At 55.8% G+C, this 25,738-nt stretch overlaps 3 protein-coding genes across 5 annotated transcripts; 2 read left to right on the plus strand and 1 right to left on the minus strand.

The window, feature by feature from the left end:
* Positions 1-36: 36 nt before the first annotated feature.
* DXO (decapping exoribonuclease) lies at positions 37-2,406 on the minus strand. 2 transcript variants are annotated; one of them, XM_059938434.1, is made up of 7 exons: positions 2,147-2,405; positions 1,539-1,940; positions 1,140-1,375; positions 833-1,052; positions 574-709; positions 334-428; positions 37-248 (listed from the first exon to the last, which is right to left on the minus strand). In XM_059938434.1, exons 2-7 carry the CDS (start codon positions 1,892-1,894, stop codon positions 98-100), a joined length of 1,194 nt encoding a protein of 397 aa, XP_059794417.1. In that variant the 5' UTR covers positions 1,895-1,940; positions 2,147-2,405; the 3' UTR covers positions 37-97. The 2 variants fall into 2 exon arrangements, with proteins under 2 accessions (XP_059794417.1, XP_059794418.1); XM_059938435.1 differs by lacking the exon at positions 334-428 and having other exon boundaries at positions 2,147-2,406.
* A 126-nt stretch (positions 2,407-2,532) lies between these two features.
* STK19 (serine/threonine kinase 19) lies at positions 2,533-9,393 on the plus strand. Of its 2 annotated transcripts, XM_059938436.1 has the most exons (7): positions 2,533-2,778; positions 2,937-3,073; positions 7,020-7,115; positions 7,406-7,545; positions 8,394-8,491; positions 8,603-8,750; positions 8,954-9,393. In XM_059938436.1, exons 1-7 carry the CDS (start codon positions 2,679-2,681, stop codon positions 8,997-8,999), a joined length of 765 nt encoding a protein of 254 aa, XP_059794419.1. In that variant the 5' UTR covers positions 2,533-2,678; the 3' UTR covers positions 9,000-9,393. The 2 variants fall into 2 exon arrangements, with proteins under 2 accessions (XP_059794419.1, XP_059794420.1); XM_059938437.1 differs by lacking the exon at positions 7,020-7,115 and having other exon boundaries at positions 2,534-2,778.
* A 258-nt stretch (positions 9,394-9,651) lies between these two features.
* LOC132374577 (complement C4-like) lies at positions 9,652-24,744 on the plus strand. The gene is made up of 41 exons (XM_059938424.1): positions 9,652-10,132; positions 10,274-10,472; positions 10,677-10,869; positions 11,072-11,142; positions 11,227-11,315; positions 11,523-11,605; positions 11,789-11,885; positions 12,056-12,161; positions 12,275-12,407; positions 13,555-13,670; positions 13,783-13,953; positions 14,071-14,253; positions 14,384-14,569; positions 14,737-14,895; positions 15,163-15,289; positions 15,465-15,539; positions 15,819-16,016; positions 16,107-16,218; positions 16,311-16,381; positions 16,657-16,796; positions 16,905-17,114; positions 17,358-17,409; positions 17,511-17,600; positions 17,750-17,959; positions 18,139-18,214; positions 18,383-18,539; positions 18,640-18,753; positions 18,849-19,020; positions 19,240-19,472; positions 19,548-19,715; positions 20,091-20,150; positions 20,968-21,061; positions 21,139-21,325; positions 21,443-21,533; positions 21,668-21,742; positions 23,158-23,260; positions 23,384-23,473; positions 23,556-23,654; positions 23,825-23,908; positions 24,194-24,326; positions 24,472-24,744. Exons 1-41 carry the CDS (start codon positions 10,068-10,070, stop codon positions 24,611-24,613), a joined length of 5,214 nt encoding a protein of 1,737 aa, XP_059794407.1. The 5' UTR covers positions 9,652-10,067; the 3' UTR covers positions 24,614-24,744.
* Positions 24,745-25,738: the final 994 nt, after the last annotated feature.

Raw genomic sequence — 25,738 nt, forward strand, 5'->3', positions numbered from 1 at the left:
GGGCAGGGATGACTCAGCTCAAAAGACAGCAGGGAGAACCACCTAGAAATATGCCTTTATCTGTGCACACAGAAACAGGACCAGCCCCTGCGAAGCATCAGTCCTTGGGGGAGGGTGTCTTGGGGGGTGACAGGAGGTCCTGGGTCATGGCTTCCACGTACCACGTAGGCAGGAAGGCATGGGGTGCATCTCGATGTTCAGACACTGTGACCGGGCTGCCAGGCTCCCAGGAGAAGAGGTAGACGAGCCTGCGGGGCAGATGGAGTCCCGAGCTGAGGGCTGGAGGCCGAGCTTCTGGGACCCAGAGGGGAGGGGCAGAGCTGAATGCCTCACCTGGGGTCATCCTGGACAACTGTGTTCTGGGCAAAGCTAAGGAAGGCAGCACAGAAGTTCATGCACACGGAGGGATTCCAGCCATCACGGTCATTCTGGAGAAAGCCCAGGAGGAGGTGGAAGACTGGCAGTGAGGGCGAGGGTGGGAGAAGGGGAAGGGGGACTACAGGTCCCTGGACACTGGACCTGTGGTCTTGGCACAGGGGGATACAGGTGGGAGCTGTGACACCATTGCCTTACCCTGACGTATTCAAACATCTCCATGGTACGAAAGGTCTTGAGGGAACAGACAAAACCCTCTGGGTTACGGAAGCCAGCAACAACGTTTGGGACCCCTGGAAGGAACGACTGAGCCCACCATTTCAGGAGCTTCCGTCTGTCAGGAAAGGTGAGGGGTCAGTGGGACCCCTCCACCACCCTCCAGCCTCCTCCTCTTCCCCCAAGTCCCTTTCCCAGCTGTCAATCCTAGGCTCTCAACCTGCCCACCCCCATCCTGAACCTGTAGAAGCTCTTCCGTTGGCCAGGGCTGTGCATCTCCTTGGAGGTCTTGAGCTCCACATAGCAGCTGGGGGGCTGTGCAGTTGGGGCCTGGGGGTCTATGCAGTCTACCTCCCCGGAGAAGAGCAGAGGATGGTTTCCCAGGCGGCTGCGTAGCACAGAGCAGAAAGCCACGTTGGTGTTGACCTCCCCAGAGGGATCTGTGGAGCCTCCAGGTTTGTCTGCACAAGGGGAGAAAGAGCAGCAGGGCTGGGGTCTCAATCTCTGGGGAAGGGGGAGTGGGCCACAGAGCTGGGGGCAATTCTCACCTGCACACATGTACTGCTCGAACTTGTACCCCATGTACATAAGCTCCTGGAGGAGGGGTGGCCGGGTAAGCCTCTGATCCCGAGCAGCCGGCGTCTCTACCTCACTCAAGTACAGCGTCCCCTGGAACCGGGAGGCCGCCAGCTGCCAGCCTTCCTGCCGCTCATATGGTGTCGTCAGCAATTTTGTCAGGTGCCCCCGCCACGTCACTATGGCCCCTGCCAGCCAGCCTGGACCCCTGAGAGGGAGGAGTTACGGGCTGAAGGTCTGACACAAGCATTAGCGCACACGGCTCCCCCAAAGAATAGCACAAGGGCTGACCCCACTCCCGCTTCGGCTCTCCTAATTTTAGAGGGTAGGTGTAGGTCTCTAGAGCTACTTGTGTGCTATGCTTTGCTCACCCCTCTAGCCGGCCTCGGTGCTCCAGGACCCAGCATAGCAGGTGGTCCAGCCTCTCTTGGACCTCTTCATCCCGGGGCCGGTATCGCTCAGGGTATCCGTCTCTGAGGTCAAAGTTGGGGCTTTGACCATTAGTGGGAGGTGGGCAGTAGTACCGCAAGGCTCGAGCATCTCCATGGTACTGACGTTGTGCATCCAGGGAAAAGCAGCCCAGTTCAGAAGGGCGCCGGTAGAAAGGAAATGGTCCAGCGTAGAGGGCAGGGTTTGTGGGCAGTGAGGGTGCTAGGAGGGGGAGCTTGTTCCAAGGCTCAGCTACCTCTATCTTACCGGCTCCTCTCTTGGTCCCTCTGGACTCCATGAGGTCCTGAGAGACGACGGGGAAGTTCCCTTTTTAAAGAGAAGGGCTGGAGAAGAGAGACTTCTCGTCAGGACTAAGCGAGCCTCCTGATGGCCAGGCTCTGGCTTTGAATCATGCAGGCCCCATTTCCTCAAACAGAACCATGGCCAGGTGCACATCACACCTTTTCCCTTGACCTATTACCCTCACCCCCAGTTCCTCCAAACGCAGTGAGGTTAGGAAGGATGTTTCTCAGATCAAGGATCTGGTTACCTCAAATCCCGCCAAACTCGACTTCCACCTTCACAGAGCTATGACGTCATGGCAGGTACGTCACATGTCGAAGAAGGACGCAAAGGTAGTCCGCCCCCCGACCACCCCGCTCTCGATGACGCAATCACTCAGCGACAGTGGCGGCCTAGCCCTTCTGGGGGTTGGGGGGTCCTGTGCGCTTTACACCAGGAGGGAGATCACAGCGTGGCCACCGGCGCCCCTCCGCACCTCCCAGGCCTCCCCGGACGTGAGGCTCTCAGAGGAAGCCAATCAGCAGCGGACGTGGGGCCTCAGCCAATGAGGGTGGCGCTGGTATCTGCATTGGCACCGCCCCTCCTAGCAAGGGCCAAAGGGATGACAAGTTAACGCCCCTTTCGTAACCACGTCGGCCTACTAAGACCGGGCTGACTGGTCTCTAAGGAGGGACGCCCGGGGAGCCCGTGCGTCACTGCTCTGCGCCGGATGACTATTTTCGTGTTCTCTTCCTTCAATATCTATCTACCTCTTCCCCGCATCCATAGGATCCCGGGATATGAGCCGGAAGAGGCATCGCTTGGTCCCGGAGGCCTTCGGACAGAAGCGGCGGCGGGAAGGAGGGGATGTAGAGGCAGATCCTTTGAGGGGAGAGTCAGGTAACTATGACAACCCCGGGGCGAGGCTAAAGACCCCCAGCTGGGAGCGGGCCTCGCCTCTGGTAACCCTGTATGTTGGGACAACAGCGCCCCCAGAGTCGTACCCCCGCTTCTCCCCGCCCCCGTTCACGTCTCAGTGACCCGGTCTCTCCTCCCAGGGTCTGCGCGCGCGGCAGTTGCGGAGCTAGTGCAGCTGTTCCCGCGAGTCCTGTTTGAGGATGCGCTACCGCCCATCGCGCTGAGGAGCCAGGTGTACAGCCTAGTGCCCGACCGGACGGTGGCTGACCGGCAGCTGGTGAGGGGCGTCAGAGCGACCGACCGAAGGCGCTTCCGTGCCTTGCGGGCACTTACGAGGTTCTCCCCATCACTCACTCGGTCCAACAGCTATTCTGCCATTCAGCAAGCGTTGGGTCTTTCTGGGCCAGGCATTGTGCCAGGCACTGCGGTGCCAAGGAGAATGCTACAGAGAGCATGCCAAATCATGAAGGTGGAAGAGCGAAGCTTTTGGGGAAACTGAGTTACCGGGCGTGGTTCGAGGCTACAGCGCTGGGAATGCAGGCAGACGTCAGATTAGGACAGGCCTTGTACATCAGTATTTCTATCTTCCATTGAAGGCGGTGAGCTGGTAGAGAATGTTCAACAGGAGAGAGAACGGTGTTTTGCATGGATTGGAAGCAGTGAGATGAGGTAGGGAGATCAATTAGGAAGATATTGCAGCTGAGAACAGATGAAGGCCTAAATTAGGGCAGTGTATAGGGAGGGAGAGGATGGGTGAGGAATGTGGAGAGTGGGAAGAGGGAGGAATCCAGAATAACTTTCGGATTTTCTGGATGACTGAGTAGTTGGTGGAGTGAATAGAGTAGGAGAACATTGAATTGTTGGGGGCAGATGATGTGTTTGATTTTGCACAAGTTGAGTTGGAGGTGCTTGTGGGGCATCCAAAGGCAACTGTGCAGTAGACAGCTGGGTGAGGGTTTGGAGAATTCTGGGCCACTGATACAGAACTGGAAGTCATCGAGATGTGAGTAGTTGTTCAGTCTGTGGATGTGGGTGAGATTGGTAGGAAGAGGGAGGAGAGGAGCGGTTTTTAACCTTTTCACAAACTTGAGAAGATAATGAAAGCTATGGCTCTCTCTCCAGAAAAATGCATATATGCCATATATATATATGGTATATGTACAATTTGGGGGAGGGCAGGGGGTTGTTTCACAGATCATCTGAGGCCAAAGGTTAAGGACCCCAGGTTTGCAGTGACAGATAATAGAGCCAAATTCCCAATGCTGGGAGATACCAGCATTTAAGGCACTGTTTCTCAAAGTATGTCCTGAGTTCTACATGTACCAAATTACCTGGACTGCTTATTCAAAACTACGGGTTCCTGGGACTGTCTCAGTGCGAATGAATTAAGATTTCTTGAGGCAGGACCTTGGAATCTACATTTTAAAGCTACTGCCCCAAGTGATTCTTAATGTGCCTTAAAATCTGTGGTTCAGTGGCAGTGTTACAACCTGTGATTCAAGGCGGTGGTCTGTGATGAGGTCAAGTAAAATAATATCCAGTTGGATTTAGCAATTGGCAACCTGTCAGGAAGAAAGAAGAGAAGAAAAGGAAGATGGAGACTAGCTCCAATCTCTTAAGGAAGCAAGTCAGAACCACTCCTTATAGAGTATTTGTTGTTTTTAACCTATTGGTGTTAGCTTAAATTTTAGAGAAGCTTTAAAATTGTACAAAAGAAAATATAAACACACACAATTTAAAGAATGTTTATAAAGCAAATACTCACTTAACCATCACCCTAGTCAGACTGTACAACACAGCAAACAACCCGCATATATCGTTCTCTGATCAAAATGTCTTAAGTCCCTGGGAGGTGACATACTTGACTGGCATGATAATCATTCCCTTAGTTTTCCTTATACCATCTATATGTTTATCCATAAACAATATAGCTTAGTTACCTACTTTTGAACTTGATATAAACAAAATCATACCATATGTATTTATTTACATCTTGTTTCATTAGATGAATATTTTTGAGATTCATCCAAGTTGTTACATGTAGCTATAGTTAATTCATTTTCATAGATTTCCATTTTATGAATATATCCCATTTTGTCCACTCTAGTGGAAGAAATTGCATTTTTTAAGAATTTGTCAATTTCATCTAAATTTTCAAATTTATTGGCATAAAGTTTGTAATCTCATTTTATTGTCTGTAGAATCTTGAGTGATGATCCTTTTTCATTCTTTATATTGGTTATCTGCTTTTTCTAGGTTCCCCTTTCCCCCTTTTTTCTTGGTCAGTCTCACTAGGGTTTATCAATTTTAATAGTCTTTTAAAGAATTATCATTTAGCTTTGTTGCTCTCTCTTGCATGTATGTTTTCCATTTCATTTATGTTTCCCCTCTACTGTTGGGTTTATTTTACTTTTTTTCCCCATTAATTTTTATCCTCTATTCTTTTCTAATAGATGCATGTCAGGCTGTAGTTTCCCCCTAAGTACTGAAATATATCTATATCGTCTGTCAAGTTTTGGTATATGTTTTCATTATCATTCATTTCAAAATATCTTCTAATTTCCTTTGTGACTTTTTTCTTTGACTTACTGGGTTGATTAGAAATGTATGTCTTACTTCCTAAACATTTTCTAATTACCTTGCTGTTAATGATTTCTGGCATAAATGATATTATGGCCAGAGAACGTACACAATATGATTTCAGTCATTTGAAGCTTATTGAGACATGCTTTGCGCTATGTGGTCAGTTTTGCTACATATTCTATGTATTTGAAAAGAATATGCATTATTCAGTTACTAATTTCTTAGTAACTAAAGTTATTGAAATCTTTCATTTCCTCACTGATTACTATTTTGTCTGTTCTATGAGTTTATACGAGTTGGATTAATGTACTTTTGTGATTGTGGTTTTGTTATTGGCTCTTCAAATATTTCCCATACCTTATTATCTCTTTTCTTTTATTTTTTTAAAGTTTTGTTAATTTATTTATTTATTTTAGGCTGCGTTGGGTCTTCGTTGCTGTGTGCAGGCTTTCTCTAGTTGCTGCGAGCGGGGGCTACTCTTCATTGTGGGCTTCTCATTGCGATGGCTTCTCTTGTTGTGGAGCACGGGCTCTAGGCGCGCGGGCTTCAGTAGTTGTGGCTCGAGGGCTCTAGAGTGCAGGCTCGATAGTTGTGGTGCATGGGCTTAGTTGCTCCGCGGCATGTGGGATCTTCCCGGACCAGGACTCGAACCCGTGTCCCCTGCATTGGCAGGCGGATTCTTTTTTTTTTTATTTATTTATTTATTTATTTATTTATTTATTTATTTATTTATTTATTTATTTATTTATTTTTGGCTGTGTTGGGTCTTCAGTTCGTGCGAGGGCTTTCTCTAGTTGCGGCAAGCGGGGGCCACTCTTCATCGCGGTGCGGGGACCGCTCTTCATCGCGGTGCGCGGGCCTTTCACTATCGCGGCCCCTCCCGTTGCGGGGCACAGGCTCCAGATGCGCAGGCTCAGTAGTTGTGGCTCACGGGCCTAGTTGCTCCGCGGCATGTGGGATCTTCCCAGACCAGGGCTCGAACCCGTGTCCCCTGCATTAGCAGGCAGATTCTCAACCACTGCGCCACCAGGGAAGCCGGCAGGCGGATTCTTAACCACCGTGCCACCAGGGAAGTCCCCTAATTACTTCTGTGAGATCTTGTTTTCACTTAGATATTATATTAGTCTGGTAATTCCTTATTATCTTGTGAGCTCTTTAATGTTTAAACAATTTTTAAATAATATTTTATGCAGCATTTTACTTAATTTTCAGTGGGTGAGTTAGTCTTGCTATATTCCTGGAAACACAAGTCCTGGTTTATTTTTATTTGTTTTAAACATTTTATCCCATATTCCTCTCCACCTTCTCCACCCAAAATCTAGACTGTTAATCCTTGAGGGCAGGGCCCATGTCTTAATCACTATTTTATCTTAGTGTCTGCTTATGATTGGTCTTAGAAAATATGTATTGATTGTTTAACAGATAACTGATATGGTGGGTGGGTGAAAGACTAATTGGAAGAGACTATTTGGTGATCCACTTGATTCTATCCCCATAATTTTTCCTTTACTTAGAGAAAAAACTCCCCAATACTTGCAAACAAAATCTCCCTGCACAGAAGTGTCCAGAGTATGCTATAGCATCTGCTAGAGCATCTTACCCTGACACGCTTCTTTTCATTGTCATCTCTGTGGAGACAGAAGGCGCTTCAAGAGCAGGGGGAGATCAGAATCATCCAACTAGGCTTCGACTTGGACGCCCAAGGAATCATCTTCACTGAGGACTATAGGACCAGAGTGCGTGTGACTGTGTGTGTGTCATGGGGGCCGGGGAGGGGGTGCAGGGAAATTAGGGAATGGAAATAAAAAGAAGAGAGACAAGTCCCCCGCCTCACATCTCACAGAGAGGGCACAGGTCTCTGGTAAGTATTGGTATGAGGGAGAGGAAGAAGAGGAAGAGGAAAAGCATGAGAGGTAGAAGGACCTGAGCAGAAGGAAAAACATAGGAAGAGAAATGTTGTCTTGGGGATAGAGGTCAGTGGGGGGTGAAGGTGGGACCAGACCTTGTGTCTCATTTCTGGTTCCAGGTCCTCAAGGCTTGTGATGGCCGCCCATACGCTGGCGCAGTGCAGAAGTTTCTGGCTTCAGTACTTCCAGCCTGTAGTGACCTTAGCTTCCAGCAGGACCAAATGACACAGACCTTTGGCTTCAGGGACCCAGAAATCACGTGAGACCTGCGGGACCAACAGAATCAGGCATCTGGCTCCTCCCTACCTCCCTCCAGTCCCATCCAGCCTTGTCCTCTTTCTTTTGGTGAACCTGTTAAAAACGCTGACTCTTCTTTTTAATAAAATGACCTAAATTTGTGCTCCGCCCCCAAGAGCAGAGGCCTATCCCATCTAGGGCCTTGGAAAGAGCCCTGGACTAAAATTTAAGAGATCTGGGTGGCTAATCAAACAGAGAGAGAGGCCTGGCAGGAGCCATAAATGCCTGATGGGAATCACGCTGAGACCAAGGGAATAGAGAATGGTAGGAGCTGTGATGGCCCAAAGCATTCACGTTCAAAGGAACAACAACCGGGCAAGGGCTAAATAAAAATATCGTTTCAGGCGGCTGGGTCTGGCTCCAGCTCCCTACTTTGTAACCCATGGTATACATGAAAGCATTTTATAAACTTTTTGTCGGTGAGATGTGGGAAGAGCTATGGTGAGGTGTGCGTAGGTAGTGGCAGGAGCTTGGGAGAAAGGCCTCTGTTTCTCCCCTGGTGGCGGGACTGAGAGAGTGTCAGGGCACGTGGTCAAGGAGGGCTTCGGAGAGAAGGAGCTGTTTTAGTGAACACGTAATAATAACAGGAAAAGAAAGAGTCGGGGGAGGGCAGTCAGGTAGGAGAACAGAGCAAGCAAGGGCACGGGGCACTGAGCAGCGTGGTGTGAGCAGAGAACCGCTCCAGGCTGGGCTTCCGTCATCCAGTCCCTTTGCCTGGGTGCCCAGGCTTCTGGAGACTCAGTGTCCACACATTAGTGGGTGGGAGGAGAGAGGGTTCTCAGAGCCAATGCCTCATCTCCCCCTTCTTAGGCAGCTGGTGAATGCCGGGGTCCTCACTGTCCGAGATGCTGGAAGTTGGTGGCTAGCCGTGCCTGGAGCTGGGAGATTCATCAAATATTTTGTTAAAGGTATCCTGTCTGCAGCTCAGGCCCGCAGCCCCTCGAGAACACATTTTGGTGACTCCTCAGGCCTCCAGGCCTTACTCACCTTTCCCCTCTCCCATGCCCCCTCTCCTCCAGGGCGCCAGGCTGTACTCGGCATGGTCCGGAAGGCCAAGTACCGGGAGCTACTCCTTTCAGAGCTCCTGGGCCGGCGGGCACCTGCCGCAGCGCGACTCGGCCTCGCTTACCATGTGCATGACCTCATTGGGGCCCAGCTGGTGGACTGGTGAGTCTTGCCCCCCAGCCTCTGGCAGATGACAACGCAATGACCCAAGGTTGGATTTTCTTCCCGCTCGTGCTTCATTCACTAGCAAAGCCCAGCTCCTCTCTCGTTCTCCAGAACCCGGGAACATCCTCGGCCAGATTCTGAGTTCTCCTCAGACCTTAGGCCTAGGTATCTGGCTCCAGCCTTGTCTTTCTCTTGCACAGTGTCTCCACCACTTCTGGAACCCTCCTCCGCCTGCCAGAGACATGAGGATTCTGCTCGTCGTTGCATAGCTCCCCAGAGTGGGGAGCAAGGGGCCCAGGAGTGCTGGCCGCCCTGGCTGAGACAGGGTCACCTTGGGAAGGCTTGGGAGCCAGGATGAGTGTTGGGCTCGCGTCTGTGCAGAGGGTCAGGTGTGACTGCTGCTGTTTACCTGGGCTCTGACCCAGTGTGGGGTTTGGGCAATGCTTCTCTGCCCTTTCATGGAAGTGGAGCCAGAAATGGTGCCAAGGCCATGGCTGCTGCCTTTCATGCAGCAAGGTGCTGCCACTATCCTGTCTTGGGATAGGAAGGAGGGGTTTCTGGTGAGGCTGCCGAAGGAGGACAGGGTTCTTTTCCCTACATGTTGGGTTGAAACTGCCAAATAAAGTACTTCTGCCTGTGATATTTTCTGGATGTCTTTTGTTTAATGTGACACGTGTGTTCAGGCACCTCGTTTTGGGGGTAGAGGTAAAGCCAAAGGGGGGGCCTGAGCTTTGCCTCATTGTTCAGAGATTAAAAGGGACACTGAGGTCAATTCCCCCTCTGGGGTGCTGAGGATGTGCCTGATCTCCTAAAGTACAGAATTTCTGTTAGAGGCTTACAAAAAGCAAAAACCCAGCGTAGTTCAGTTTTTATGGGGGTTATAGTAAGAGGCAAGTCTCTTAGTACCTTGTTTGGTGGGACCAACAAAGGAGCCACGTGTCTCCAGCCGCTTGCTGAGCCATGTGGGGCCCTCCTGCACCTATGTACGTGTGTATATGCTATATGCATACACACGCCCAGATACATGCAGTAGGTGGAGGTGCCCAGGGCATTGGGATGAGAGGGGTTAACAGGCAAGGACTGAGTCTCTGGGCCATGATTTCTTCAGATTCCCTCAGAGACCCAGGTGTCCAGGGTGCCCCCCTCCCAATACTGGGCCTGGGGCCAGTTGCAATTCTTGGTTGTCACGTGGTTTCCCAGCTTAGCTGGGCCAGGGGAGGGGCAAGGTCCAGAGTCAACTCTGCTCCAAGCCCTAAGTTTACCAGAAAGGAGCAGGCGGACAGACGGGTCTGATCCCTCTTGGGTCCTCCAGCCATGAGGCTCCTCTGGGGGCTGATCTGGGCATCTGGCTTCTTCGCCTTGTCTCTGCAGAAGCCCAGGTCCTGGACACAGGGTGCTGGAGAGCTCGAGCTGGGCCAGGGCTGGCGAGGGGAGAGGAGGCGCAGAGGGACCTGATTCAGGGGTGGTGGTGGAGGGGCCTGAGGGGAGGCCGGCCGCTGACCCTCACCTGTTCTTCCCAGGTTGCTCCTGTTTTCTCCTTCTGTGGTTCACCTAGGGGTCCCCCTGTCAGTCGGGGTGAAGCTCCAGGATGCTCCTTCGGGACAGGTAGTGAGAGGATCAGTGTTCCTGAGAAACCCATCCACAGTTCATGAGCTCTGCTCCCCAAAGGTGGATTTCAGCCTCAGCTCAGACAAAGACTTCATACTTCTCAGCCTCCCGGTAACTGGCCGCCACTGCCTCCTGCTGCTGCCCAGCGCCTCCCCGCTCTCTTCTCCTCTGTCTTCTTGTAAACATCTTTGTCTTTTCACCGGTCCCTCTCCCTTCCCCTCCTCCCACCCCAGTTGTCTTTCCTGTTTCTATCTCAGTCTCTGTCTTTTTCCTTCTGCTCTGTCTCTGACCCACTCCTGCTCCCTCTCCTGACAGACCTCCCTGAAAGGCGCGGAGGACTGTCGCCTCCATCTCCTCCACAGAGCCCCCGAGGTCCAGCTGGTTGCCCAGTCGCCATGGCTAACAAACAGACAGACAAACAGGCAGGGTGTCAACCTGTTATTCTCCTCTCGCCGGGGACACCTCTTTCTGCAGACTGACCAGCCTGTTTATAACCCTGGCCAGCGGGGTGAGTCTCAGCCCCAGGGCCCTCACCTTTCACTTCTTCCCAGCCCCTTGAGTGAGAAAACCCGAAGGAAGCAGCAGAAAGGCTGCTTTGCAAATATTTGTTCTCTTCCCCATCGCTTCCTGGGAGGGATGGGGGGCCCAGGACCCCCCATCCCTCCCTTGGCCCATGGCCTCCTATTCATCTCCTCGCCCTCCATTTCCAGTTCGATACCGAATCTTTGCTCTGGATCAGAAAATGCGCCCGTCCACTGATACCCTCACGGTCACGGTGGAGGTGAGTCCCTGACCTCTGACCTTCCTGATCGGCGAGGGCTGCTGATCTGACCTCTGACCGTGACCCCTTCTACTCCCATCGCAGAACTCTCATGGCTTCCGCGTGCGGAAGAAGGAGGTGTATGTCCCCTCCTCCATCTTCCAGGATGACTTTGTGATCCCAGACATCTCAGAGTGAGCTCCCCACTCCTGCAGATCGCCCCCACCTACACCTCCCCAACTCCCACTTCCCCCAGCTGTCTGCCTCCAACACACGGTCCAATCCTGAGCTCCCTGAGCCTCTGGTTCACCCCCGCAGTCCTCTTCCTAGGGACCTGGGTCACTGACTCTCAGTGAGCCTCCTGCACAAGTGGGCTGAGTCCCTCCCTTGTCTGTCCTCAGGCCAGGGACTTGGAAGATCTCAGCCCGATTCTCAGATAGCCTGGATTCCAACAGCAGCACCCAGTTTGAGGTGAAGAAATATGGTGAGAACTGGAGACACGAGGGATAAGCAGCCTCTTTCCTGCAAGGAATAAGGGGTGGGAGGAGAGGAGGGGGGCTTGCAGGGCAGGGGCAGGGCGATGCGGCTGCCACAGCCCAAAGGGGAGGGGAGTTTTAAAGGGTCCTTTCACGAGAGTCTGACCTGCCCTCCATTTGTCCTGGGTCAGTCCTTCCCAACTTTGAGGTGAAGATCATTCCGGAAAAGCCCTACATCCTGACAACGCCTGGCTTTCTTAGTGAAATCCAAGTAGTCATCCAGGCCAGGTAACTCCTCCTCCGGTCCCTCACGCTGGGCCCTGCTCGCAGGGCTCCCCATTCAGTATGAACGTGCTGTGGAGCCCCACTTCCCTCCCTTGCCCCAGGCCTCCTCCCTCTATTCCATTATTTCCTCCAGCCCTCAGCCCAGCCTCCTCCAAATCTCTCTGTGGTGACAGGTACATCTACGGGAAGCCAGTGCAGGGGGTGGCATATGTGCGCTTTGGGCTCCTGGGTGAGGACGGTAAAAAGACTTTCCTTCGGGGGCTGGAGAGTCAGACCAAGGTAGGAAGGAGGGTGGAGGGTGCATGGGGTAGGTGAGGAGAGTGAGGGAGGGTGAGGAGGTGAGGTGGGAGATTCAAGTCTCATTCCCTGTCCTGTCTTCTTCTTTGCCCCAGCTGGTAGATGGCCAGTGCCGAATTTCCCTCCCAAAGGCTGAGTTTCAGGGTGTGCTGGAGAAGCTTAATATTAATATTAACGACCTCCCAGGGCTGCACCTCTATGTTGCAGCAGCGATCATTGAGTCTCCGGGTGAGTGGCTTCCCCTGATTATAACCCCAGACCCTCACCTCTGACCTCTGAGCTGACCCTCTGTTCTCCAGCACCAACACCACCCTTCTTCCCTTCATCTGAGACCCAAAGCCAGGAAAGACCTAGGAGACTATCTCTCTACAACTGATTTCTGGGTGGTTTCTGGGGAAGGGGGAGCTTCCCCCGTCTCAATGTATTTTTTTTCACCCATCCATCTATCCACCCAACCACCCATCCATCCATCATCCATCCATCATCCACCCATCCATCCCTCCATCCATCATCCATCCATCCATCCACCCATCCATCCCTCCATCCATCCACCATCCAACCATCCATCCATCCATCATCCACCCATCCATCCATCCATCATCCATCCATCATCCATCCATCATCCACCCATCCATCCACCCATCCATCCCTCCATCCATCCACCATCCAACCATCCATCCATCCATCATCCAACCATCCATCCATCCATCATCCATCCATCATCCATCCATCATCCACCCATCCATCCACCCATCCATCCACCCATCCATCCACCCATCCATCCATCCATCCACCCATCCATCCATCCATCCACCCATCCATCCATCCATCCATCCATCCATCCATCCATCCACCCATCCATCCATCCATCCATCCATCCATCCACCCATCCATCCCTCCATCCACCCATCCATCCATCCATCCACCCATCCATCCCTCCATCCATCCATCCATCCCTCCATCCATCCATCCATCCACCCATCCATCCACCCATCCATCCACCCATCCATCCATCCATCCATCCATCCACCCACCCATCCATCCACCCATCCATCCACTCATCCATCCATCCATCCATCCACCCATCCATCCCTCCATCCATCCACCCATCCATCCATCCATCCATCCATCCATCCATCCATCCATCCATCCACCCATCCATCCATCCATCCAGCAGACGCATGTTATGCACCATCTGTGTGCTGCGTCCTGTGTTGGCCTCAGCAAACATAGAGATGGATAGGAGGCGGCTTGTGCCCTGAAGAGTTCAGCCTTGTGGGCGGGAAACACTTGAGTGGCAACCCCCGCCCCGGGCTCTCCTTTTCCTGTCTCCCCAGGTCTCTGTCTCCACCTCTGTCCGCCCTGTGTCTTGCAGGAGGGGAGTTGGAGGAGGCAGAGCTCACATCCTGGCGTTTCGTGTCATCTCCCTTCTCTTTGGATCTAAGCAAAACCAAGCGACACCTTGTGCCTGGGGCCCCCTTCCTGCTGCAGGTTTCTTCTGGAAGGGGGAGGATGAGCAGTGGGGGGGAGGGAGCGGGGGTGGTCAGGAGGGCACAGGGTCTCACTGACTGTGCTCTTCCCATCGCCCCTCCCACCTACCTAGGCCCTGGTCCGTGACATGTCAGGCTCCCCAGCCTCTGGCATTCCTGTCAAAGTTTCTGCTACGTTGTCTTCTGGATCTACTTCTAAAAACTTTCAACAGAACACAGACGAGAGCGGCCAAGTCGTTGTTCCCATTATTGTCCCTCAGACCACCTCAGAAGTGCAGCTCTTGGTAGGATTCCCCGTCAAGGGAGAGGGTGGGCTAGGAGAGAGGGTTCCCAGGCTGGAGGGAGAAGCTGGGTGCCTGGGTCCTTGCCACTGACCCTGCCACCCCTGCCCCTCTTTCCAGGTGTCTGCAGGCTCCCCCTATTCTGCCATAGGCAGGCTCACCGTGAAAGCCCCCCTGTCCAGAAGATCCGGGTTTCTGTCCATTGAGAGGCTGGATCATCGACCCCCTAAAGTCAGGGACACTCTTAACCTAAACCTGCGAGCCGTGGGCATCAGTGGGAGCTTCTCTCACTTCTACTACATGGTGTGCATGAGCTGGGTTGCGGAGGAGGACAGGGGCGCAGGAGGGTCTCAGGCAGGAAAGAACCCTTGGCGTGGGGTAGCGGTTTCAGGGCTGAGGATGTGCAGTGAAGAAGACACTGCTCTCGCCCCAGATCCTATCCCGGGGCCAGATCGTGTCTGTACATCGAGAGCCCAGGAGGGACCTGACCTCTGTCTCCGTGTTTGTGGACCATCACCTGGCGCCCTCCTTCCACTTTGTGGCCTTCTACTATCATGAGGGTGTCCCGGTGGCCAACTCCCTGCGAGTGGACGTCCAGGCTGGGGGCTGTGAGGGCAAGGTAACTGGCATCGGGAGAGAGGTTGTGTGTATATGCTAGGGGGGTTAAGAGAGAAGGAAGACAGGGTGATTGCAAACAGGGCGTGGATTTAGTTTGGGGTACACTGAAGTTGCACGAGACCGAAAGATGTTCTCCCCACTCTGCCCCCCACCTCCTGCCTCTGCCAGCTGGAGCTGAACGTGGATGGTAGCAAGGAGTATCGTCCTGGGGACACTGTAAAGCTCAACCTGCAAACAGATTCTCCAGCCCTGGTGGCCCTGGGAGCTGTGGACACAGCTCTGTATGCTGTGGGTGGCAAGTCCCACAAACCCCTCGACATGGTCAAGGTTTGTCAAGCCCCTCTCCCTAATCCTCCCTCCCCTCCATGGCTCACCCTCCTGCTGCCCTGAGCCCTGGGCCCTGGGCCAGCAGGTCGATCTCACTCATGGACTCCTCCCAGTCCCCCCCTGAAGCCTTGGCCCCCGTGGCCTCTGTCTCCCCACTCTCTGTGTCTCTCGTACTTGTCCGTACCCTGCCCTCTCACCTGCAGCTGAGCGGCCAATCGTGCCCACAGCTACTCTTGTCTCTGCAACATCTCTGCCTTTTCTCGCCAGGTCTTCGAAGCTATGAACAGCTATGACCTTGGCTGTGGTCCTGGGGGTGGGGACAGTGCCCTTCAGACGTTCGAGGCAGCTGGTCTGGCCTTTTCTGATGGAGACCAACTGACCCCAGTCAGAAAGAGTGAGAACAGAGGAGGAAGGGGAGCGGGTGGTGGGAAGATGAAGAAGAAGGAGGGGCCTGAGGGGGTAAGACGGGAAGAGGAGGGGTGGGAAGGGCTGGGCCGGGAGAGGGGAACAAGGAGGGGAGGTGGGAGGCCCTGCACCCCACACCTGGCTGCAGTCCTGCTCTCCACCAGGTCTGAGATGTCCCAAGGAGAGAAAGGCCCGGAAAAAGAGAAACGTGAACTTCCAAAAGGCGATTAATGAGAAGCGTGAGTTGTGGGTGCCTGTGAAGCTCTCCCCTTGGGCCCAAGGGTCAGGATGCGGGTCTGCCTTTTGGCTCCTCTGCTCCTGAGAGAGCCAGGATATGGTGTCGGGGCCAGAGATCCAAGTTCTGGGGTTGACGGTGGGTGGGCCGGAGGCTCTCTCCTTTGGCCTCTCTCGAGTTCCCAGTCTCTCGGAGTGAGTCCTTGTGTATGTAGAGGTCAGGCTGGGCGAAGAGGTGTGTCTCGTTTTTGTTTCCTTGTGCCCACCCTCACCTGGCCCTGCAGTGGGCCAGTACGCTTCCCCCACAGCCAAGCGCTGCTGCCAGGACGGGCTGACACGGCTGCCCATGGCGCGCACCTGTGAGCAGCGGGTGGCCCGCGTGCAGCAGCCGGCCTGCCGGGAGCCCTTCCTGTCCTGCTGCCAGCTTGCTGAGGCCCTGCGCAAGAAGGCCCGGGCCAGGGGCCAGGTGGGCCTTGCTCGAGGTGAGGGGCTGAGTGGGGCCGGGGGGCTGGCAGGGGCACCTGGAGGGGCAGAGCGGCCCCCTCCTCATCGCCCTCCACTGTGCTCCCTAGCCATGGAGCTCCTGCAGGAGGAGGACCTGATCGATGAGGATGACATCCCCGTGCGCAGCTTCTTCCCTGAGAACTGGCTTTGGAAAGTGGAAGCAGTGGACCGCTTCTCCCAGTGAGGGCGTGTGGCGGGCCTGGCCTTGTCTCTGGGCTGTGTCTGGGGCAGCTCAGCGTGTGACAGGGCTTCTCACCTTTCCCACCACGCAGATTGAGACAGCTGCTCCCGGACTCTCTGACCACGTGGGAAATCCATGGCGTGAGCCTGTCCAAAAGCACAGGTGCGGTCACCCTGCCTGGGCCTATGGCCTCCCTCTTCCGTGCCCCCTTGACCCAGGCTCCCTGCTTAGTCCTTTGCTCTTAGTACAGGAAGGAGGAGCAGAGACCTGGAGAAGTCTGCACCCCATGCGCCGGGGCTGCGAGGCCAGAGTGCAGGGGCGGGCGGGGGTGGGGTGAGGGGGCCGGGGGGAGCTGGGGCAGCTCCTGGCCCTCACTCCTGGGATCCCGCGGCCGGGATGCCCCCAGGCCTCTCATATGTGCCCCCTCTCTCCATCAGGCTTGTGTGTGGCCACCCCGGCCCGGCTCCGAGTGTTCCGTGAATTCCACATGCACCTCCGCCTGCCTGTCTCCGTCCGCCGCTTTGAGCAGCTCGAGCTGCGGCCTGTCCTCTACAACTACCTGGATACAGATATGACCGTGAGGCCCCTCAGGGGCTGAGCACACGGTGTTGGTGGAGGTGGGCCTGGGGCAGGGGAAGGGTGGGGAGCCTAACTGGGCTGGCCCTTCCTGTCTTCCTGCCCCCAGGTGAGCGTCCATGTGTCCCCAGTGGAGGGGCTGTGCTTGGCTGGGGGCGGAGGGCTCGCCCAGCAGGTGCTGGTCCCTGCGGGCTCTGCCCGGCCCGTTGGCTTCTCTGTGGTGCCCATAGCGGCCGCTGCTGTGTCTCTGAAAGTGGTGGCTCGAGGATCTTTGGACTTCCCTGTGGGGGACGCAGTATCCAAGGTCCTACAAATTGAGGTGAATGGAACACCCCTGACCCAGGTCCCCGGGCTCCCAGACTTATCCCCCACTCTGGCACCCTCCCTGCTGGCCAGACCAGAGGCTCAACACCCAAACCCAATGCTTTGGTCTGTTTGCACCTTCTACAATTCTGATCCAACTCGGCCCCTGAAGTTCAAACTCTAAGTCCTGAGAGTCTGCACTGGGAGGGGCAGGCTGTAGCCTGTGTGATCTCTCACAGCTATGTTTCCCCCGAGACAGAATGAAGGGGCCATTCACAGGGAGGAGATGGTCTATGAACTCAACCCCCTGGGTGAGTGACACCCACGCCCAGCCATCAGTGTCCTAAGGGAGTTGTAGGGGGCAGGGGATATGGACAGCAGGACAGACTGCCAACTTCCCTCATCTCCCCAGACCCCCGAGGCCGGACCTTGGAAATTCCTGGCATCTCTGATCCCAATATTATCCCTGATGGAGATTTCAGGAGCTTTGTTAGAGTCACAGGTGGGAGTGTCCTCCAATCCCTTCCCAGTGGCCACCCTTGGATTCATGTGAAACCTGTGGACCCCTGTTAGATCCCATGACTCCATGACCCTCTGACCCTGGGCCCCCAGACCTGCTCTCTGATCCTTAACCCTCTCCCTCCCTTACAGCCTCAGATCCATTGGACACTTTGGGCTCTGAGGGGGCCTTGTCACCGGGAGGCTTGGCCTCCCTCCTGAGGCTTCCCCAGGGCTGCGGGGAACAAACCATGGTCCTCTTGGCTCCAACACTGGCTGCTTCCCGCTACCTGGACAAGACAGAGCAGTGGAGCATGCTGCCCCCTGAGATGAAGGACCACGCAGTGGATCTGATCCAGAAAGGTTCTGGGTGCAGCGGCAAGCAGGAATGGGGGCCAGGAGAGGGCGATTAATGGAAGATGGGCAGCCTAGGTGGCTAGAGTGGGGAAGGGAGGGGCTACCCAGTGGAAATGGGGAGCGTGGCTTCGGCACAAGTAGCGGGAGAGTCAGTGTCACCTCAGCAGCTGCCTCTCCTCTCCAAGGCTACACGCGGATCCAGGAGTTTCGAAAACCAGATGGTTCCTATGGGGCTTGGTTAAAGCGGGACAGCAGCACCTGGTGAGGTTGGGAGAGAGGTTCTGGGTATCTGAGAGGGGCCAGGGCTGGTGGGGGCAGAGGTAGGTACTATGGGGGGGGATAGGTAAATAACCAGGTGCCTGGGGGAGCGGGGCCATGTCCCCTACAGGGACCAGTCCCTATTCTTAGCCCTCCCTTCCTCCCCTCTAGGCTCACGGCCTTTGTGCTGAAGATCCTGAGTTTGGCCCAGGAACAGGTGGGCGGCTCACCTGAAAAGCTGCAGGAGACGGCCAAGTGGCTGCTCTTGCAGCAGCTGGCTGATGGGTCATTCCACGACCCCCATCCAGTTATACACAGGGGCATGCAGGTACAGGGCTGGGAGGCTGGGCCACGGAGCACGGGAGGGAAGGCGCTCACTGCCCCTCCCCCTCCTGGTTGACGTCTCCTTTTCTCCCCCCTTCAACCAGGGTGGCTTAGTGGGAAGTGACGAGACTGTGGCGCTCACAGCTTTTGTGGTCATCGCCCTTCATCACGGGCTGGCTGTCTTCCCGGACAACAATTCAGAGCAGTTGGAGAAAGTGGTAAGGCCCCCAACGTGTGTGCCCTTTGCTGATCCCCTTTCTCCTCAGGAACCCAGGTGTCCAGGCCGCAGACCTTCCTCCCCACTTTCTTCTAGGAAAACTCCATCTCAAGCGCAAACACCTTCTTGGGGGCAAAAGTAAGTTCTGGGCTCCTGGGGTCCCACGCAGCCGCCATCACAGCCTACGCCCTGTCGCTGACTGAGGCCCCTGAGGACCTGCGGGATGTTGCCCACAACAACCTCATGGCCATGGCCCAGGAGACTGGCGGTGAGGGGGCCTTGGCAGTGAGCCTGGGGCTCGGAGAACCTTGAGACCCCTGAGTGTGTCCAAAGGGAGAAACTGAATGAGTGAAGACGCCCGGAGGGAATCGGAGCATAAGCAGGGATGGCTGGGGTAGAATCAGGCGAGCCTGATGGGGGGAGCGTCAAAGGGCCAGGCAACTAACATCCTCCCCCTGTTCACCTGTGGGTCTCCTTTCACTCCCAGATAACCTGTACTGGGGCTCAGTCACCAGTTCTCAGAGCAATGTCCTGTCACCCACCCTGGCTCCTCAAAGCCCTGCAGACCCCGTGCCCCAGGCCCCGGCCCTGTGGATTGAAACTACAGCCTACGGCCTGCTACACCTGCTGCTTCGGGAGGGCAAGGGCGAGTTGGCCGACCAGGCTGCATCCTGGCTCACCCTCCAGGGCAGCTTCCAAGGCGGATTCCGCAGCACCCAGGTAGGGGCTGCCCTGGGGCTCTGGGGGTGGGTGGTCCTGAGACCAAGTGCCTGAGTCCTGGCCCATCCTCCCCAGGACACGGTGATGGCCCTGGACGCCCTGTCTGCGTACTGGATCGCGTCCCACACCACCGAGGAGAAGGGGCTCAACGTGACCCTCAACTCCATGGGCCGCAGTGGACTCAAGTCCCACGTGCTGCAGCTGACCAACCACCAAGTTCAGGGGCTGGAGGAGGAGCTGCAGGTGAACCATTCCCTCACCTGGATTGCCAGGACACCTGCGCCTACCTCGGCCAGATCAGAAGCCATCCCCTGTCCCCCACCCCTGCAGAATCCCCACGGCACCTCTTTCTGATATCTTTGTGGGAAGACTTACTGGCTCTGCTACCTGTAGAAAGTCACCTAGCCTCTGCGCTTCATTTTTCTGATCCGAAAATGAAACATGCAGAGTCTACCCAACAGGGGTTTTTAGGAGATGGCAGTGAGATAATGCAGGTGAAGGTCAAACTTTGTGGAAAAGCGAGCTGGGGAGAGGAGGTGGGGTTGTTTTTAGGGAGGAGATAAGTTGGAACAACAGGGTGCCATTCTGACATCTCTTTCCCTTTTCTGTTTCCAAAAGCTTTCCTTGGGCAGCAAGATTAATGTGAAGGTGGGAGGAAACAGCAAAGGAACCTTGAAGGTGAGAGCTGGCAGCACTGGCCGCCCGGGCCCAGCAGGGTGAAGCTGGGCTGTTCAGTGGGAGACCTACCGGCAGACCTCACGGCTGGGGAAGGAGGAAGAGACACCTGGGCTGGCGTTCCCTGTGCTCCGTCCTGGGCATGTCCCTCTCACTCTGGTCTCCACCCTCTCTGGGTGCCTGTCGTCGCCTTCACCCCCTCAATGCTGATGCTTGAACACCTGATGCCTCAGCCCAAGCCTCTCCCCTGAGCTCTGGGCCCCTGTGTCCCACAGCACCTCACACATGGTTGTGCCCCAAACTCCTTCTTCCTCCTGGGGTCCCTTCCCTGCAGGAGCCCAGCTGCCACTCTGGGGGCCATCTTAGTGCCCCCGCCATCCCGAGCCTCTCCTTATGACCCCACTAGCTCCTCCTCTGCTTTCACCCCAGCCCTGCCCACCTCCCCAGCCAGCCAGATCCACCCGTCTACACAGGTCTCCCGGCCTTGAATGTGCTTCCCCTGCTTCTTGTCCCACGTGACAAACTCATCCTCCTCCTTCAAGCCTCGGTTGGAAGCCTTTCCTGAACTTTCCATTCCAGCCTCCTCTGTGCACCACATACCGTGCTCATCCCCAGGCCAGGTCCCCGCTCCCCACTCTGTCTCACCGTCTAACCCAACACCTGGGCCCACTCGTATTTCTGGACTGGTCTGGGATGGGGATGAGAAGGGGCTGAGGGCCTCAAATCCCTTAGCCCAGGGAGGTGCCCTTCGGTGTGGCTGTGGAGAGAGGTCTGTGGCCCCAGCTGTCCCGTGTCCTCCCCCGACCCCTTGCTGAGCCAGGTCCTTCATACCTACAATGTCATGGACATGAAGAACACGACCTGCCAGGATCTTCAGATTGAAGTGACGGTCGTGGGCCACGTGGAGTACACAAGTGAGTGTCGGGGTCAGAGGCCGTGGGTCCCTGAGGGGCCGGTGCCAGGCCTGAGCCACAGTGCTGTCCCCGCGCAGTGGAAGCAAATGAGGACTACGAGGACTATGAGTACGAGGACCTTCCAGCCAGGGATGAGCCGGGGGCCCGTTCCCAGCCCGTGACGCCCCTGCAGCTCTTCAATGGACGGAGGAGCCGCCGCAGGAGGGAGGCCCCCAAGGTGGCTGAAGAGCAGGAATCCAGGGTGCAGTACACCGTGTGCATCTGGTGAGCTCTGGGGGCCGCACTGGGCGAGTGCGGTGCTGTGGGCTGGCCCAAGGCTGGGGCCGGGTGTCTGCAGCCCGACACAGGGCGACCCGGACGACAGGGCATGTGTCTCCACAGGCGGAATGGCAAGGTGGGGCTGTCGGGCATGGCCATTGCAGACATCACCCTCCTGAGTGGATTCCACGCCCTGCGGGCGGACCTGGAGAAGGTGTGGCCAGACACCCAGAGGCGCCTGTGCCCTCAGGAGCCCCGCCCCATCCCCGCAGCACCCCGGCTGCTGAGCCCCCTCAGTGCAGGGGGGCCCAGGGCTACCTCCCTGTGACCAGCTCCCCTTCCCCACAGTTGACCTCCCTCTCTGACCGTTACGTGAGTCACTTTGAGACCGAGGGGCCCCACGTCGTGCTGTACTTCGACTCGGTGAGCAAGGAGGGTGACAGAGGGGGGCACATACGGCACCGGGTTTTCTGAGCTTGCGTTAAGAGGTTTCCCAGGAGGCAGCTGTATCAGCGTCTAGTGCGCTTAGAGAGAACTTGTGATGTGAGCAGGGAGACAGGACAGGCGTGGGCCAGAGCAGAGGCCGGGGAGGCTCCCTGCTGCCTGTCGGCGGGCAGGGGCTGAGCCCCCTATGGCTTGGGGGCCAGTGCCAGTGCTTGGGGCTGAGCCTTTTGTAAAGCTGAACTTATTCAACTTGAGGGGCTGCTTTTGTTTTTTTGTGGTTGTTGTCTCCCTTCCCGGTTTTTGTGTTTGTTTTGTTTTTGATATTAAAGTGTATTCTGTTTTTTAAAATGATGGTGGTCCTAGACGAGTTGTTTTTGTTTTTCCACGGCCTTATTTGGCTAACACGAAGTTATCAACCCTCTGACGGCCCTCAAAAATTTTTTTTGAACATTTACTGTAACGTCTTGGAGAAAATGTGAAAGAGGCGTGTTAATGCTGTGATACCATTAGCCAAGTGTTTGTGGGTCAGGGGAGACCCTCCCTGCCCTGTGTGTGCAGAGGGGACAGACCCTATCAGCTTGAGAAGCCAGGCAGAGGAGTCTGGTTGAACACAATGGAAAATGAGGAACCAGGAGGATTTCAAGTCAGGGAGCTGACCATGCAGCTTAGGAGGGAAACCCGCGGTATACCAGGCTGGACTGGACCAGTGTGGGCATGAAGAGAGGGGTCTGGGCCTGGACATGAATGGCTGGGCCGCGGAGGACGGGCGGAGTGGTAGCACCTGCTGTCAGGTTATGGCAGATAAGGCAGGCCTCAGTTGTATCAGTGAAGGGAGGCTGTCAAGAGGGTGAGTGGGTTTGGAGGGCAGGCAGAGGGAATTTGGAGAATTTAATACATCCTGCAAAAATCCCAGTGCAAGAGTAAGGCTGAAAGTTTGGTTCGGGATTCGCCAGTCTGAAGGGTTTGGGGGAGAGCCAGGGAGTGGCGAGGCCTCCAAAGGGGAGCGCAGAGGAGGGGAAGGGCCAGGGCTGGGGACTGTGCTTCTGGCAGGGAGGGAGAGGGGCGTCCGAAGTGACCAGGTCAGAATCAGGGCTGGTCCGGAAGCTAACCCCGAGCTTAGGGAGCATTTCATGGAGAATGTGTCCGTGATGTGAGACTCTGCAGAGGGGCCCAGGGCTCTGGAGACTGGGATGAGGTCACCACGTGGGCAGTGAAGTCACCAGAGACCTTGGGGAGCAGTTTTTAGAAATCCGGAGGCCGGAAGGTAACAAAATGTGAAGGACACTGATGATAAGATCAACCGGAACTGAACAGGCCAAGGAAATACATCAGAGCAGCCTGCAGGGCCCAGAGGTGGGTGCCTGACGTCTCCCCCCTCCCCCCGCCCATGCCAGGTCCCCATGTCCCGGGAGTGCGTGGGCTTCGGAGCTGTGCAGGACGTGGCCGTGGGGCTGGTGCAGCCAGCCAGCGCCATCCTGTATGACTACTACAACCCTGGTGAGCACACCGGGGACACTCGGGAGGTTTGGGATAGGTGGCAGGGAAGTCCTGCGGCTCCATGGGACTGGAGAGCAGAGAGGGGGGCCTGCGCCCTAACGCCCCGGTCTGCTTTTTCTCCAGAGCACAAATGTTCTGTGTTTTACGGGGCACCAACTAAGAGCAAACTGTTGTCCACTTTGTGCTCCGGTGACGTCTGCCAGTGTGCTGAGGGTGAGACCCAGGGCCCAGGGGCAGGGGTGGGAGGACGGCGTGGTTGGGGGCTGCACTCGCTCATCTGGGCCCCTGACTTCAGGGAAGTGCCCTCGACAGCGCCGGGCCCTGGAGCAGGGGCGGCAGGACATGGATGGTTACAGGATGAAGTTCGCCTGCTACTTCCCCCGAGTGGACTACGGTCAGTCTCCCCGCCTGGGCCCCGGCCCTGACCCTGACCCACCCTCAGGGTCTCTGTGGTTGTGCGTGCTCCTCTCAGGCCCATGGGCAGCCTTTTTGCTCTGCACTGACTTACAGCCCTCTCAGCCTCGGGCTAACTAACCTTCCCTCCCTTCTCCTAAACCCCCATAGGCTTCCAGGTTAAGGTTCTCCGAGAAGACAGCAGAGCTGCTTTCCGCCTCTTTGAGACCAGTATCACCCAAGTCCTGCACTTCAGTAAGAAGGAGACAGATAAGTGGGCAGGGCTGGAGGGATACAGAAGAGCTGAGCTCTGGCTTTGGGGCCTTCGCGCCTGGAATAGTGAGAATTCAGTCATTCTGAGCTCAAATCCCCTCAGCCTCTTAGAAGTTCTGGGCTTGTCCATGAACAGGAAAGCAGTCGCACCTCCCCATTGGGAGAGGTGAGGGTCAAATGAGAGGCTCGGCGCAAAGCCCTTGGCCCCAGTGCTGTCTAACCCCTTCTCTTCCCCTCTGACAACTCTTGTGGACGCTTTCCCCTCAGCCAAGGATACCAAGGCCACTGCTGGTCAGACCAGAAACTTCCTGGTTCGAGCCTCTTGCCGCCTTCACTTGGAACCTGGGAAAAAATATCTGATCATGGGTCTGGACGGGACCACCCATGACCTCAATGGAGAGTGAGTTCTCTGGGCCCCTCGGTCTCTTGCTCTCCTCACACCTCACGAGGGAACTGATCCCCTGTCCACTCAGAAGCCAGGTGCCTCGGGCTCTTCCGCCTGACCATCCTCTTGACCCCTGCTGCCTGCCCCTTCGCCCCTGCAGCCCCCAGTACCTGCTGGACTCGAACAGCTGGATCGAGGAGATGCCCTCGGAGCGCCTGTGCCAGAGCACCCGCCAGCGGGCAGCCTGCGCCCAGCTCAGCAGCTTCCTCCAGGAGTACGGCACGCAGGGCTGCCAGGTGTAAGGGCTGCTCTCCCATCTTCCCCGGAGGAGCCGGAGCCAGGGAAGGATCACGCCTGGATCACTGCCGTGCCCGGCCCCCCACACACAGCCCCAGGCAGCGCCAGGGACTCAATAAAGGCCTTTGGCAGCAAAGTGTCAGTGTGTAGCTCCGGGACTGAGACCAGCGTCCCCACTGCCCCTTCCAGGGTCTGGGGGGCCCAGGCCAGGGTTTGTATAATCTTAGGCTCTCAGAGCCTGGGTGACCCTTGCAGTGTCCAGCTCTGCGTGAATCTCCCCCTCCCCCAGATGACCCCCTGGGAGCTCAGTCCCTCATAGTGACCGCCCCAGGCAGATCACCCTGCACTCCGAGGATCCAGTGCCCGCACCAAAGCCTCCCTTTCACTGTGCCTGCCGGCCACTCCCCGCGCCCATGCAGCCGTCACTGTGGCCTCAGGTGGGGCTGGTGCTCAGCCAGCACCTCAGCTCTTCTGCTTCGTGAGCAGCTATCCAGCTACATGTCTCCCACTCTGTCCTCATGCAGCTGGCAGTTCTGGGGTCTTGCTTTTAGCTGAGACCTGGTCTGTTGAAAGCCCGTTTGACACTTGATCCCTTTATCAGCGGTATTAGGTAACTTTCCCAGAATTGTGCAATCCTCACATCTGATGATGTCTTCGTCAAAAGGCCGACTGCTGTACTGGGGTCAACCCTCCCCACCCGCCTGCCTCGCTCTCCCCCTTTGGCAGCACCCCTTCGGTCTGCAGGGCTGACCTAGAAATTCATCTAGAGAAATTTGCTGGGATGAGTTTTGAGGAAAACTGAGACAGGTCAGCAGCCTGCCATTCAATCATTCAACAGAAATTTGTGGAACTCTCACTCTGTGCCATGCCCTGTGCCAGGCCCCCATCCTCTGTGAAAGGTGTGAAGATGGGGAGCTACATGGTCCTGTGGGGCACATAGTTTGGGCATCTGGCCCAGTCTGGGGGAATGTGAGAAGTGGGCAGGGGAGGCTTCCTGGAGGAGGTGACATCTAAGTGGGATTCTGAAGGCTGAGGAGTCAAGCAAAGAGAGTAGGGGTAGATGAGGGTGTTTGAGGTAGAAGAAAGCATATAAAAGACCCAGAGGCTGGCGGCAGGACAGAGCACATTCG

Source organism: Balaenoptera ricei, chromosome 11, assembly GCF_028023285.1.
Source record: "Balaenoptera ricei isolate mBalRic1 chromosome 11, mBalRic1.hap2, whole genome shotgun sequence".
Classification (NCBI taxonomy): domain Eukaryota; kingdom Metazoa; phylum Chordata; class Mammalia; order Artiodactyla; family Balaenopteridae; genus Balaenoptera; species Balaenoptera ricei.

What these genes read in the sequence shown, in the direction of transcription:
- STK19 (XM_059938436.1), top strand. Translation starts at nt 2,679, where the DNA reads ATGAGCCGGAAGAGGCATCGCTTGGTCCCGGAGGCCTTCGGACAGAAG. An exon ending in TTCAGGGACCCAGAAATCAC is followed by an intron (nt 7,546 to 8,393) that starts GTGAGACCTGCG and finishes CCCCCTTCTTAG; the next exon opens with GCAGCTGGTGAATGCCGGGG. An exon ending in CATCAAATATTTTGTTAAAG is followed by an intron (nt 8,492 to 8,602) that starts GTATCCTGTCTG and finishes CCTCTCCTCCAG; the next exon opens with GGCGCCAGGCTGTACTCGGC.
- LOC132374577 (XM_059938424.1), top strand. Translation starts at nt 10,068, where the DNA reads ATGAGGCTCCTCTGGGGGCTGATCTGGGCATCTGGCTTCTTCGCCTTG. An exon ending in CTATGAACTCAACCCCCTGG is followed by an intron (nt 17,410 to 17,510) that starts GTGAGTGACACC and finishes TCATCTCCCCAG; the next exon opens with ACCCCCGAGGCCGGACCTTG. An exon ending in CAGTACACCGTGTGCATCTG is followed by an intron (nt 21,326 to 21,442) that starts GTGAGCTCTGGG and finishes GTGTCTCCACAG; the next exon opens with GCGGAATGGCAAGGTGGGGC.
- DXO (XM_059938434.1), bottom strand. Translation starts at nt 1,894, where the DNA reads ATGGAGTCCAGAGGGACCAAGAGAGGAGCCGGTAAGATAGAGGTAGCT. An exon ending in CGAGCAGTACATGTGTGCAG is followed by an intron (nt 1,053 to 1,139) that starts GTGAGAATTGCC and finishes CCCCTTGTGCAG; the next exon opens with ACAAACCTGGAGGCTCCACA. An exon ending in AGATGTTTGAATACGTCAGG is followed by an intron (nt 429 to 573) that starts GTAAGGCAATGG and finishes GGCTTTCTCCAG; the next exon opens with AATGACCGTGATGGCTGGAA.